We start from the raw sequence: 14920 nt of genomic DNA on the forward strand, positions 1-14920 counted from the left end.
TACGTAAATCGCGGGGTATTACTTGTCCGCTTAGTCAAAAAATAAGGCGTGAGTAATTTTTCTCCCGGGTTAACTAAGTAATTAAGGACCATGGCTTCAACATTGCCTTCAGGCCGTTTTACACGGGGGACGTCATTGCGCAATAGCTGAAGTATGTATGAAGTTAAAATCAAAATTGCATCGTGTAAAGCGGTGAATTTCTATAACACACGCGAGAATGATCGTACATAAAGCCGATGTCCCACGGTCAAATTTGCGTCCTTTACCTTTATAAATACCAAGGTACCTTTATAAATATTGGTCTTCTGGTAGAGAAACATATATTACAGTGATATCAGGGTTAAGAGTACAACCTTTCATGTGACCTTTGACAAAGTGAGTGGCATACATAAAGTAGACAGAACTAGAAATGTTGAATGTTAGAGGCTAAATCTATTATGTCAATAAAAAGTTGGCATCAAGCAAGTTGTTCAGCGATTTTAAAAACCCTTAAAACTACTCGCTGGCGAACGACAAGAAGATATAACAAAAATTTGTTTGTCATCAGCAGGAACATGAACATTAACCCGAGCACATTCAAAGTCCATTCCTCAATTAGAAGCTCATGTGGCACATAGCTCACTTCAAAAGTAATGTCAGATTTGGTTAGTACGATAACACCAGCATTTTTTTTAATTTGACCGGTTTACCAGCACTTCCTCAAAACATCCGCCACACTACGTCCCGTAATGCTGAGATATAACTTCATCATTAGTCACCCGATGTTCACAAACAGTTTGTTGTGATAATAACGTCTACTGCTGTCCTTGATCAATTATTAAATCTCATTCAAGAAACTATAAGAGAAGCGGATTTCACGGAATTAGCAAATGTGAAACTATTGCTTTCTAAACATGGGAAAGACGTCCATTTTAGTGCAAAAACCTCTTTTTTCAAGACTTCAATGTCAGGCGCCAGATTCCCAACGAAATATTTGGACGATTGACACAAAAGGCATTTCCAATAAATATCACGCGACTCGCAAAGAACTGTTAGCGATAAATCCTTAAGGCCCGTACATTAAGAGTGATATATATTCGGGACAAAGTCACAAGGTATGAACTTATCACAGGAATTAAAGGATATTTCGCAGCCGCTACACGAAAGTAAACACAAGCGCTGGGCGCCATATTGAATGTTTTGCATTTCAAGTTCCCCACCAAAGCGCTCACTGAGCATTCACCATCCAGGGAGGGATGTGATCGCTCAGTGAGCGCTGACGTCACAGTCCGCTCACTGATCAGGGAGCGATCACTCCCCCTGATGCCCCGTTCACACTACGTCCTTTTTACGCCGGTTAGCCCCGACCATGGTTACAAAACGAGGTGTGAACGCAAGTTCCCGTTAACCGTGGTTGGGATTCTGACCACCGTTTTCCGACCATGGTTGGCGGTAGTTCATGCGGGTGTGAACGCAAGTTGGTTAAAAGCTGGTTAGAAAAAGAAGAAGGCGAAGCAGCAACGAAGTGGGATAGGAGGAAAGAAAACAGAAAATAAAGTTTCGAAGAGGAGACGGCCGTTATTGTTGAATTATATTCGTCAGAATTAATTCAAAGGAAAGTGCTATTGATTCATTCCGTAATGTGTTGTATAGTATGAGATTTTAAACCTGATTTAAGTTATGCGATATACTTTATAGTTCGTGGTGAATTAGCTATTAGCTCGTATTGTATTGTTACGGACAGATTGAATAATCTATATTAATATTTTGCTAGAATTAAGTAAAATGTGCGAAACTACCATACTAGAAATCCGAAGGTCACAATGATTTTAATGTTTTGGTAAGAGTTCTTTGTCCCAGTTCGAAAAAGATCACTTATGTTCATCCTTGAACAAAAGTTCTTCCCATATCAATATAAAGTATCAGGCTAACGGCTAGTCAGATGTAACGATAGAAAATAAATTTAGAAACGTCGGGTGATACCACATATCGCAAAAATTACCACGTTCTCTCTCTTATTTCATAAGTTAAATTTCAACAATCGTCACATTTCTGCAAGTTATTCGTCCACATTTGAAGAAGAGGTAAAAGAGTTTTAATTTACGGTATAGCATCAGATTGGATCATGTCCTTTGTCAAAGTCAGAAAACAATAATAGCTAAGAATGTAATGCAGCGAAAAGTGTATCTCCATCCCAAATCACAAGTGTCTCAAATTGAGGCTCAAGTCTCAAGATTAGGTCCTCGATTTTCTTCACCTACATCAATGATTTGTCGACACATCCGAATCAAGGGCAAGTAGTAGTATATGTTGTTGATATCAACCTAATTATCAGTAATATTCGCTTTCATTCGTATTAAATAGAGCAGTAGAAGAATGCAAGCCACACTATGGATGAAATGATTAGTTGGACGAACACATTTGAATTACCTTCTACGTAGCAAGGAACAATGATTGTCGACGCTGGAATGCAATTTTTAATTCATAAGCAGCTCATAATATGCACATATGTTTAAATTCATCATCAATATCATTGCAATTAACACAAGAACCTTTCCCTGCACATTCTATATTTCCTTCCAACAAGTTATTCGCTCTTGTCAATTCATTTTTCACTTGGAATTACTCTACCACTCATCAGATGTCGCCAGGGTCTAACCATGGTTGAGTGTGAACGCGCGTTGGTTCTGACGTCATCTTACGCTGGTTAAGAAAGATGGTAATGTGAACGGGGCATGAATGCACCCATTGCTAACAACGACGCAACGGCAATATGGCTACCAAGCTGACTACCTCGCCAGACCGGAGTATGCCGGTGTGGAAAATAAAACAATAATAATAATTGCGGAGTATTCTGCGAACGATACGAAATTGTTAGTGATATATTAAAACATAATTTTTCACATTTTTTTTATACAGAGGATGTATGATCATCGATTTTTACGGATACAATCACAGTTTACGACGGCATAATATTTAAATATTATGTGCATATTATTCGAATTTTATGAACAAGATCGACGGAATATTATTTGCATTTTATACGTATCCATTTATGCAACTTTTATACTGAAAAGAATTTTGAGTTTTCTGGGTGGCCGTTAATTAATGATTCTTATAAGACTCATAATTAACGATGAAATGTTACTAACAACGAAATAATATACATATTATGTCAATATTATTAATAGTTTACGGCAGCATAATATTTAAATATTATGTGCATATTATTCGCATATTATGTGCATAATCGACGGAATATTATTTGCATATTATGCCTATCCATTTATGCAACTTTTATACTGAATAGATTTTGAGTTTGCTGGGTGGCCGTTAATAGGGAACTTGCATATATTTCAGATATAATCAATAGCCCCAAAATTATATAAAAATATATGTTTGCATACCTCGGTGAAAGTTTTTTTATTATTTCATGACGTGGTTTGCGATATTTAATGCATCAAAGTTTACGAGAATTTTCAAATGCAAGTGAGAAGCGAAAACGCCCGATGATTGGCTGGTAGAAAAGTGACGTCATAGTTCAGTACGAGGCACGGCGGCACGGCGGCACGGCCATAGTATAGGTTGCATACTTGAATACATGCGACGGCGTGGTTATGATTCATTTATTGAAGTGCAGACTTATCGGAGTTGTTCATTGTGACTTCAGGGCTATTATTTGATCTATTTCTCCTCCATTGAAAGCGATGGATTGCGTAAAGATGAAGGCATATGGTTATTCTTAGGCTGATCCAAGCAAGCTTCCTGTTACTGATTCCATCATGATAACAGGGTATTTTAGTGAAACTGTAGACTTCGTCGGCTCGGAAAGTCGATGCCGAGAAATGGAAAGGTAGCTGATGTGCATCTGTAATGTTTTATAGTTTATAACAAAGTGAGACTTGCGTATAATATTGGCGAAAGCGTATACTCATATGAAATGTGTATTCTTTTGGCAGTCCGGTAGAGTCTTATGGTGAACTTATTTCCGCCTCGAAGCTGTCGATGATACTTTCAACTTAAAAATATCTTGCCTGGAGGGCGACAGGAAGCTTTGAGGAAGCCAGACTATTAATGTTTCAATTTAGTAGCGATAATATAGACGAACTTCCAACACAATCTACCATCTTGTGACTAAAAACCCCGAAGCCACTTCCTATTCTGCAGAAAGAATCGGTCAATCGCACTTCGATCAATATAATAAACACAACGTCTTCAGGTGTTAATAAGTTACTTTTGAAATGAAATACTTCCTAAATTAGCATTAAAATGTGCATGTTTTCCAAACAGAGTCTTTAATACATTTTGGGAGCTTTTCTCACGATATATCTGAAACCTTCTCTAAAGGCGAGCTCATCGTCATTGCGATCGGTTGTCACTTAAAAATTCCGTATCGGAAATCCTAGAGGGATGACTTTCGACGATGACCGTGATCACCTGCACTCTCACTATCATTGGAACCCGTGGTGAAAATATCATCCCAATCCAATATCTATTTGGTTTTAACTGGGGAAAGAGCAACATAGAACTGCACATTCTTTGGGCAACTTTGGGTTTGACTTTCCCTCAAACACACCATTTCCCCTGTGGTGCACATCAGTCCTATCTTTATACGATGGCCTGACAACCTTTAAATGGATCCTTGGTTTATCCTGACAACCAACTAAATGGAAATTGCTGATCCACACATGTCCATTCTTATCTCCATAATTTCCAAAGGCCGCGGAACATTCCTCTTGTGACTCATCTTTTTTTTGAAAAGCAAGCAACGGCGCAGAATAAAATCAAAGAATGCTGCGATTCATTTTTTGTGACCACCTCTGGATTCTATTCTTTTTCCATCTACAACTTCCTTTATCTTTCGGGGTAAACTATGGGACAAGATGTTTAAATATTTTCATTAATTTATAACAAAATATAAGTTCTAAAAATACCCTAAAGCCATTTTATTAATCCGCACTGATGAGTGTAAATTAATGTGGAAGATGAATGCTGTAGACGTAGTAGTTTTCCTTAGGTTGAGTTGCAAAGTTCATGAAGTTGACAAAACGGCTATTTTTTCGGTGCGCGGAGTCATTTATTGCACTGACCGTGTCTACATTTTTCAATTTTTTGTAATAAAATAAATCAGAATTTAGGATAAAATTTCCTTTAAAATGACGTATAGTTCATTTTTATAGCATGTAGTGAAGCCAGGATATAAATTTGCAAAGTACAGCGGCACATCATTTTGACGCCGACAGTAGAAGAAAACGCTGTCTTCTTGGCTGGCACTCGAATGCATGAGGATCAACGTTGCTCTACATTTTCATATTTCCTCCCTTGATTTTAAACATCATGGAATTTTCTATGTCCTTCCGTAACTGAAATTGAACAAGTGCCTTAATAATTTGAGTCCATCGTAACCATCGAGAAACACCTATCCCGATTTTTGTTCGGAAGTTGAGTTTTTATTCTACGGCGGCCGAATGATCAAAAAATCTCAGTTTCAAGTTATTCAGTCAATGAAATATGGAAATATTATTTATATTAATGTTATCTTCGCTCACATAGCACACGGGTTTATCATTCCGTTTATTATACTCTTATTTTTCCGTAACGCTCATCCCGACAGACGGCTTGCATCGAGGCTTTTCTTCTAATTTCCTCCGTGGGAATGCACACGAAAATTTTTTCTGGGGTGTTATTGCACAGAGGAACAATGCACCACTTGTAATTTTTCCTTACTTCACCCATGTTCTCCTTTAAACGCAACGTGGCTCTTCCAAACCTGCAGTTTGGGCTTGAATCTTGGACTCGTACTGAACTATGACGTCACAGCCAAAGATTAGTGGGGGCGGTATTTTTTAGCCCGCGAAACTCGGGCGACTTTTGGGAGTCATTTTCTAGGGTATAAACTGAATTTTAAGCGGAAAAAAGTATATTGCGGTACTAAGTGTTTACTGTAGTATATCAGTATACTGTTTATAAAAAGTATGCAATTTCCCTATTAATGATTCTTATAAGAATCATAATTAATGATAAAATGTTACTAACAACGAAATAATATGCATATAATGTCAATATTATTAATAGTTTACGGCGGCATAATATTTAAATATAATGTGCATATTATTCGCATATTATGTGCATAATCGACGGAATATTATTTGCATATTATGCCTATCCATTTATGCAACTTTTATACTGAATAGGATTTTTGAGTTTGCTGGGTGGCTGCTGATTTATGATTCTTATATGAATCATAATTAACGATGAAATGTTACTAACAATGTAATAATATACATATTATGTCAATATTATAGTAATAGTTTACGGCGGCATAATATTTAAATATTATGTGCATAATATTCGCATATTATGTGCATAATCAACGGAATATTATTTGCATATTATACCTATCCATTTATGCAACTTTTATACGGTATAAATTTTGAGTGTGCTGTGTGGGAAGGTGTTCTAATTTACATTCTACCAACAATCGCCTGCCTTTTATCACTCAGACAGCAAACAGGAATCTAACAGCCTAATAAACACAGTCCCCGCCGATTCACTGGCTGTGGTCCAACAAGTAAGGAACAGAGAATGCGGCTTCTTTAACAGGGAGAGAGCAGACAAGTATCCCTCTTCTCACAGACAAGGCGTTCCAGTTTACTATCTACCACCAGTCACCTGACTGTTGTCACTCGAACAAGGAAAATGGGGCCAACAGCCTACTGAACAGACAATGAACAGGCATTATTGTTTCAGAAATCGACAGGGAAGGTAAAAGCAAAGAACAATATCTCCTAAATTGAAAATATGGCTATTATTTCAAACATTTTGATTAAACTTGGCAAAATTTCTTTTTAGTAAACAGGAAAAGCTTTGAGGGGACCACATTGTACAATTGTTACATGAAGATTATTTTGCGGTGGCTACTTAAAGCACACATTTACCTACTCATGTGTTTGTGAGTACCACGAAACATTCTAGAAATAGTCAACTAAATTAACAACAACCTCAATATTTTACTACCGGGTTCTTCTCACAGGAATACATATATATATATCTCGACCTGGCGGTGCAATTTTGAAGCACGCATCGCATGTATGCAAGCAGTATTCACCCACGTAATCAACCTTTTCAAATTCGTGCCAACTGCCTTCAGCGACGGTAGTGACACTAGCGAACCCCAGTCGAACGAATAGATTCGAAATGAAGTGCGGAAATCGCCGTTTCGTTGCATTTGTTTATAAATTTGATTTCGATTTCTGCGTCTGGTCAAGTTTGCAAACATTTTCGTTGGTTTCGATAATATTTTTCGAGGAATGTCAGAATTTGAGCCAGTGTCTCTATTTGTTAGGGGAGATGAAGTAATATTATTCTGCCCCACTTACTTTTTTCCAATTACCACAATTTGGCGTCGACGGTGAAAATTATTAACTATTTATATTTTAGGAAACCAGCGATGATGATGCGTGGGATGACACGATACTCGTGGAGCAGTATGATAGATCAGTTAATCAGTTGAAGGATAAGGTTGCGAAGATGATGGGAGTTAGCCATGGAGATAGTGGTGCTGCCTCAGGAAAGGCCTCCGAGAAAAGGAGTAAGCATCAGAAAAAGAAACCGATAAATTCTGTAAGTTATGTCTATATGGACGACAGTGGAACTTCAATGCTGCTCGAAATATACCCTTTATACAGTTTTGTTTACATTTTAATTTGACAGTGGGAGGTGGGGTCATTTTGTCGCGCCAAGTACAGTGTGGATGATGTTTTTTACGAAGCCAGTATTCTAAGCATCAACAAGGAGAAAAAAACCTGTGTGGTTGAATACATCGGTGAGGCATTATAGTATTGTCTTTGACTACAAAGAGGAAGGATAGGTGTAAGAAATATTGCACAACGAGATAGCAAATTTACGAGATATTTGGTTCAATGTTTCCGTTTGATTCTATTGGTGGTGAAACGATAATAATTTCGGTGCAATTTCGCTTCTGCATGTTAATTTGAAATTTGAATTTTTGTGAAGGTATTGAGTGCTTTATAATAAAATTATGGAGTTTTTTTTAGGGTATGGCAACCAAGAGGAAGTTCACTTGGATAATCTTTTACATTCAGAAGGCCGTTCTGCTCGCAAGTCTCAGGAGGAACAAGCAGTGGCTGAAAATATGAATGAGGTTGGATTCAGTCGTTATTATACCTCTTACACTTTACAAAAAGTGAGAAATTGCATCCCTCATGTCTAAATTGCCGAATTTAAAATTCGGATGGTGGTAATTCCATATATGTTTTTTTTTGTAATTTGCGTACATGCATCTATGTAGGTATCGAAAGTTGCTGTGTATACTGTGGAGTGACTTTTACTCACTAGTTGTCAGTTACATTCATTCTGGTGAAGTTCACCTCTGCCTCTCCCCTATTCCACCTGGGAAGATGCAAAAGGCCTCCTAGTACACGAGAGAATTCCTTTGATTTTGGTGCTGCGAAGTAATGAAGCCGGGAAGCCTTGTTACCACTCTATTGTGGATTAAATTTTGACAAAATTATAGTGTGTGAGGGAAAACAAAAAAATCTGAAAAACCGAATTCGTTGTGGTAAGCCAAATGTTAGCCTCATTGGTGTACACATCTGCAATACCTACTTCCTGCGATTTGCTGTTATCCATTTTGATGTCTCACTCAATCATTGAATTAACATTGAGATAGTTGTGATGTATAGCGCCAAGTCTGAGAGTAGTGTAGCTTGTTAACATACTAATGAACAATCTATTAGTAATACTTTCAATCTGCAACATGTTAAGTTTGCCCAGTTAAGGTTGGCCCACCCTCTTGCCTAATCAAATAAGTGGGAGAGGGTTTTGATTGGATTTATGAAAAAGCTTGTGATTGTAGGAACCGCATTAGTCAGTTTTGGATATTGCCTTTCATGGTGGGCTAGAGGTTTTCTTCAGACCTTTTCTTCAGGTCTTCTACAACCTCTAATTTCTGTACAATGCACCTGTGGCCATTGATAAGTTTTGTCAGTTTGGTGTAATGCCTCATGCAGTTCTAGTTTTGGCTGACTTCTTACTCTCTTGTATCTCCATATTTTAGTACCTTGTATGTGTTTTAGTAAGGTAGGCATAAAATATTTTAACTCTCTAGAGTAAAGTAGCCTAAATTCTGGATTTTAATTGTACTTATAGGTAGTTGACACTGAGGATACTGAAGGAATGATTCAATCTGATTCTTCCTTAAGGGAGAATCATAAGAAGTCAAGGAAAAAATTAGTAGCACCACCGGCTGATTATAAAAAATCCAGGTGGCAGAAAAACAAAGCTCCTTCCCCTGTTGGTCGGCCCCCATCTGCTCAAAATATGCACTTTGGTGAAGGTCATCAGTTGGGAGTGAGTAAATTTGTAAAATAAACGACCATTCAATTTCTGTCGTAATAAAGTAGAAGTATGTCATATTAAATATGAATTTTTATGTTTCTGTTTAGTTCGTTATAACAATTTCAGGATTGCTATGGAATGAAGTGAGAAACTAAGAACTAAGCTCTTTAGCTATATCACGACGTAAGAGGTTTCATTAAAAATTTCATGGTATCATTTAGTGTTGAGGGATGGAAAACATTTTTTTTTCCTCGATGGCACTCAAGAGTTCTATTATGCTAAAACAAAGATTGTGTATAAGATTATTGAATCACAGTGTAACTAGTTTCTCATCTTGGAATGCTTCATTACATGCTGGTCATATTTACTTTGACTTCTCTATTAGTTTGCCCTTGCTGTTTAAGGCTATGGGTATTCTTACCAGAATGGATCGGAGCCTTGTCTTCAGTGTGTTGTGAGAATTCTAAGAAGATGGTTCTACTTCTCTCCGTGTTTAATATTCCTCATACTTTACAGTGGCAATCACACATTCCTGATCCCAGTTCACTGCCACCGCCACCACCCCCTCCTCCACATATATTTGAGCATTTGCCTGGTGATGATGGTGAAGCACTTTCAGCCATGCTTATGTCATGGTACATGAGTGGATATCATACAGGTATGGCACGTCTTCAATGCTGAAGTCTAATTTTGTGTCACGACCATTACTTCTAATCAATAATCATGTGTGTGAAATGCTATGTTGCAGGCTACTACTATGGCTTAAAGCATGGCAAGTCTCAGCAGAGAAGCTATCATAATGGTCGTCATCATGGCCGATGGAGGAAAACTTAGACAGGATATTACATATTTGTATACATTTTTTGTCAATAAATTTTTTCATATAGCTCCTTGTTTATTCTGATTAATCATTGTTATATTATTAAATTAACAGAGCTCGCGTTTTCTGATGGCGATAATTGGAAATGAATACAGATGTCTATACAAGAATTGCCATGAGAAAAAATTCCCCTGGACCGGGCATCGAACCACTGACCTTTGGGTTTCTGGGCTACTGTGCAGACCACTAAGCTTTCCAGGATTTTTAATTGCCATACCGAGGCTCATGATACCCAGGTTCTTTAATTCCCATGGCAATTATACCGAGGCTCGTGGTACTCGGTATAGTTGCCATGGGAATTAAAGAACCTGGACTGTGTAGTGGTCTGCGCAGTGGCTCGAAAAGCCAAAGGTCCACGGTTCGATTCCCGATCCTGGGGATTTTTTTCTCATGGCAATTCTTGTACATTTTACCGCCGTTCACTCGGCAGGATAAGATACGGATGTCTACGTATTTGTGATATAGCGACAACTACTCTTGGTCAATCCAAGTTTCCTAGCGATTAGTCTTCACTTGAGCTTTCCCCTAATTTCGATATTTCGTACTACATTTGTGTATGTTACGACATCTGTAATTAGGAGCGAATTTGAACTCTGAACACACGTAAACAAAAATCATGAGTACAATAAATATCAACGTGGTTAATTAATAAACACGTCTTTTGTTCGTCAATTCAGGAGCAGGCGAGTGAAACTGAAAATGGCTATTCAAAAGCATTATTTGTCTACAAGACCCCGAGTTTATGAAATTGTTATCCCAAGAATAAAAAGTTTCAAACCAGAAAAACGCGCAAACGAACAGAGAAGTCAACAAGAATTTGGGATCTTCTCCTTTACCAGCACGAGATCCATGAAAATATTTTCAAGTAAACTGAAGCCCATCTATCTGTAACATATAAACTCATAGCTGACATCGTGCTATTCGTAAAATTTAAGAAAGAAGATTCGGACGAGTTACCAAAAAATTACTGAATTGCGCCGGCTGCCATAACTGTATTTTCTGCTAAATAGTGTTTTTCAATTTTCTTGTTAACAAAAAACTAACGCTTTTGACGGGAAGGTATAATCAATTTCATATGCAATGAGGAATCAAAGTATTTCATTACAAATGTGATCGCAGTGCTTTGAGAAGGGAAAGTAAGTCACGATGTTTGAACGTTCGTGATTTCGCAGCAATCAATAAGATGCGTGGACATAAGGAGTGGCTCTACTGCGATTTGCGGGCATCATCGAGCCATTCGTGTTATTGGCTCTCCTTACCATGATTATTACGTTGTGCCAGAATATCACTGAGGTATATTTATTACGTTTTTGTATATTATCCTTCCCTTATGTAATTGCCTTGGGAACTAATCCTTCATTGTTATTATCACTTAAAATGCTGCAATGGTTGATTTTTTCATTGACTGATTTTGAACATTGACACATTTCAGTCGAGACAAGTATGGGGAGGTCAAGTGAGGATGAAGGTGAATCTTCCAGTACCGATCAGGCCACTTTGAAAGACGATGATGACGAAAGGCCATTGAAAAAAGCTCGTTACATTTGGCAGATTAAAGGGAAGTACCATCTCAAGGAAAAGGAGAGAAAAATCTTTCTTCCTGCTGAGACTGGAGAGAATATTACAGTTCCTGTTGAATTCCAAAGTATAAGTGAGGTATGTTGCGGTGATGAGGAAAATTATGATATTGGAGAACGAACAATGGTGTCATTACCTGATGAGAATTCACCCGAGGATAACTCTCCCCCTAAGTGCCCCAGTCCGTTACAAGATATTGAAGACGTGATCAAAGAGGATGATACCCCATTCGAGGTTCCGACGGAAGAAGAAAGTGCCGAAGTTAAGCACACAACCCCTCCAGTTCACTTTATTTTAGAGAGAGAATCTCATTCATCACCAAGAACTTCATCCTGTTGCTTCCAGTCATTTTTACATACAGTCACTCATTCCAGCATTCATGTGAGGAAGTGGCAAACTAAGCAGCTGGCGAAAGGTATTGTGGATAATACTATTAATAAAGTTCTTGAAGACATGGGTTTTGTCCCTCTTCCTGGAGACGCCGATGATGTTTTTATTGAGCCCATTAATGGCAACGATTCCCACCAAAACTTTGAAAACGAAGCCGTGTTAATGGCTATTCAGAGCCATGGTTTGCAAAGAAATGAGTTTGAGCCTCCCGGTAATCAAGTAAATGAATCCTTGAGGGAATCTGAACTTCACAATGGCAGCAAAGCTACTACGTTGAAAGGTTTACCTAGCAATGGAGAACACTCGAATGAAATCTCGGCACGCAGTGCCCCTCGTGTCTCACTACCCCAATCCGACGGCGTTCGAGCTTTAGAACCGTGTGACACTTTTCGCCAAAGACAACCAGTTGACGGGTTTCAACCAAAATTCAACCTTGCGAAGCCCAAGTTCAATGTAAATGATTCAAATGACGGCGAGAAATGGCTTGAAGAGATGGTTCAAGAAATCGAATCCAGCGTTATGCCTCTGGGTTTCACAAGTGATAGGTATGGTATCGTCAGTAGTAGCAGCAGTGACGATAATACCGACAGTGTTGACAGCTTCGTCAAGCTGGATTATGAAGAAGAGGATGATGATAAACTCATGGTTTTAGGTTATGAGGAGAAACGCCCTGGAGGTGATAGAGGTAACGATTCTGACTCACAGCCATCTATGCCAGTTGAAAAACCAATACCCCTCGTCGAACATGACGATTTCTTAGACCAAGCTGTGGCCGTTGCGATTCAAAAGAAAGGTCTCAGTGTCTTTGGGTGCATCGACAATGGTTAAAGTCAATGCTTGAAGTGCTTAAATTTGGTGAATATGTGTTTGGGTTTGAATGGCTGAAACAGTGTAATATGGCTATCTATAAGTATAGCATTAAGTTCAAGGGGCTGATATATCTAGTGGAAAACCAAATACAGTCGATGAATGTGTAACATCCAACACTTTTTATTATTTATGCTTGACTGCGCGTAGCCAGGTTAAGTGTGTTTGAAAGAGTGAAATGGTGATGTGCTTCACTCCTACGTTTTTTCAGACCATTAGGACTTAGGGGGTGAAGATGGTTGAGTGAAGCTGGTGGCTACGGAGTGCATATTCATTATGATGTTGATCATGAATTGACCCTGCCAGAGGTAATATAAATTATTTATAAAACATCGTTGTCGGTATGAAAATGTTCCCAGTTTTAAGCTAATGGAGTTAAAAGGATATTATTGGCGTATTTTTAGGGTCGCGTCGTTTTTAGGTAAGAGTCTGAAACTGATAAGTGTTAGGGTAGTAATTGCTGGCATTGTATAAAAACGCTTATCATCAATGAACTCCTTAATCTATTCAAAGTATTAGTGTCTCATCTGTCAAAAAAGTGGCTTTAACATATTATTGCGGTTGGGTGATTATATGGTAGGGTGGGCTTTTGCTTTAGGAATTTTGCAGGTATTGATTCATATTACGTTGATGGATTAATTCATGTTTTAAAAGGTTTATCATTTACATAGCACGTTTGCCCAATTCTTGTTTTATTGATCTGTCTTATCAATGGGGTATCATCATTGTAACTTGAGGATTCAGTCACCCATTGCTCTTGATGAGAAGGCACGTTTGTCTTGCCCGTACGCAATTATTCTCTGTTAAAGCAATTTTTTAAGCAAATGACGAATTAAGAATTACTTTCTACCACATTATTTTGAACCTGAGGAAGTGTTACTTAGGGAATGGGTAGTCTCATCATAACCAATGTAACATTAATGTGGAGTAAGGGTGCGTTGTGACAAATACTGTGTGCCAATTTTTAGCTGAGGCAATTATTAAGAGTGGGGTATTCGAAAGATATGTATGAAAAAGTAAAATTTTTGTTTGAAGATGAATTTTTTCTGTGTGTGGAGATGGAATTATGATTGATGTCTGTTAAAAATACTGTCCAACCTAACTAACCCAACATATTTCTTGGGGATGAATGAGTATTAAATAAAACTCCCTTTGAAAAGCTTATGCACAAAAAATTACCTACATTGCCTAAAAAATCACCTATTATTATGGTGTCAATCTATTTAAGAAACATACCAGAAGTTATTCTTTTTGAAAGATATTCAAGGCTTGAGGCGAAATGCTTTTGGTAAACTGTGCATATGGAACTGTCATTAGCTAAGAGGGATGCAGCTGAAGCTGATTTTATGTGCTTGGTGATTGTTGATGTACTTTTTACAGAATGTATTGCCACTGTGGATTTGTCACTGATACCTTATTTCCTTGTCATTATTAGGCTCAAGAGCTGCTAACCTTTTAAATGCATTACAAGCTTTGAAGGGAAATATTGCTACTAAGTCTTGTTTTTTTTTCCCAGGATATTTATTTTAAAGATCCCTTTGGTGGGGCAAAATTCATTACTTTTCATTGCTGCTGTCCATAGTATCAATGTGCCGAATTTTTGATTAATATATCATAGCAATAACTATATTAATCAAGACTTTTTTAATGTGCCAATTAGGATTTTAGCTTCAGTAATAAGTATGATTACAAAATATTTGTTTTTATTTACTGCGATCGAACATGTTGTAATCATCAGGAGTGTGGAGAATAAATTTGCCAACCATCACATGTTAATGATGGGTAACATTACTTTGATGTGAATTATTTTTCCTTGATTTGCGTGTTTTTTGTTTTCATATTTTCCTCCTCAATAGAATTTTGCAT

General features: G+C 37.7%; 2 protein-coding genes across 3 annotated transcripts; both read left to right on the forward strand.

Annotated features, from left to right (window-relative positions):
• The first annotated feature begins 7184 nt into the window (after nucleotides 1-7184).
• On the forward strand, nucleotides 7185-10225 carry LOC124167032 (survival motor neuron protein). 2 transcript variants are annotated; one of them, XM_046544802.1, is made up of 7 exons: nucleotides 7185-7334; nucleotides 7420-7602; nucleotides 7693-7804; nucleotides 8037-8143; nucleotides 9151-9351; nucleotides 9856-9997; nucleotides 10088-10225. In XM_046544802.1, the coding sequence occupies exons 1-7, from the start codon at nucleotides 7290-7292 to the stop codon at nucleotides 10171-10173; spliced, it is 876 nt and encodes a 291-aa protein (XP_046400758.1). In that variant the 5' UTR covers nucleotides 7185-7289; the 3' UTR covers nucleotides 10174-10225. The 2 variants fall into 2 exon arrangements, with proteins under 2 accessions (XP_046400758.1, XP_046400759.1); XM_046544803.1 differs by lacking the exon at nucleotides 9151-9351.
• Nucleotides 10226-11245: 1020 nt separating this feature from the next.
• LOC124166643 lies at nucleotides 11246-14845 on the forward strand. Its single transcript, XM_046544259.1, has 2 exons — nucleotides 11246-11512; nucleotides 11652-14845. The coding sequence occupies exon 2, from the start codon at nucleotides 11663-11665 to the stop codon at nucleotides 13013-13015; it is 1353 nt and encodes a 450-aa protein (XP_046400215.1). The 5' UTR covers nucleotides 11246-11512; nucleotides 11652-11662; the 3' UTR covers nucleotides 13016-14845.
• The last annotated feature ends 75 nt before the right edge of the window (nucleotides 14846-14920 follow it).

Source organism: Ischnura elegans, chromosome 10 (genome assembly GCF_921293095.1).
Source record: "Ischnura elegans chromosome 10, ioIscEleg1.1, whole genome shotgun sequence".
Lineage (NCBI taxonomy): Eukaryota > Metazoa > Arthropoda > Insecta > Odonata > Coenagrionidae > Ischnura > Ischnura elegans.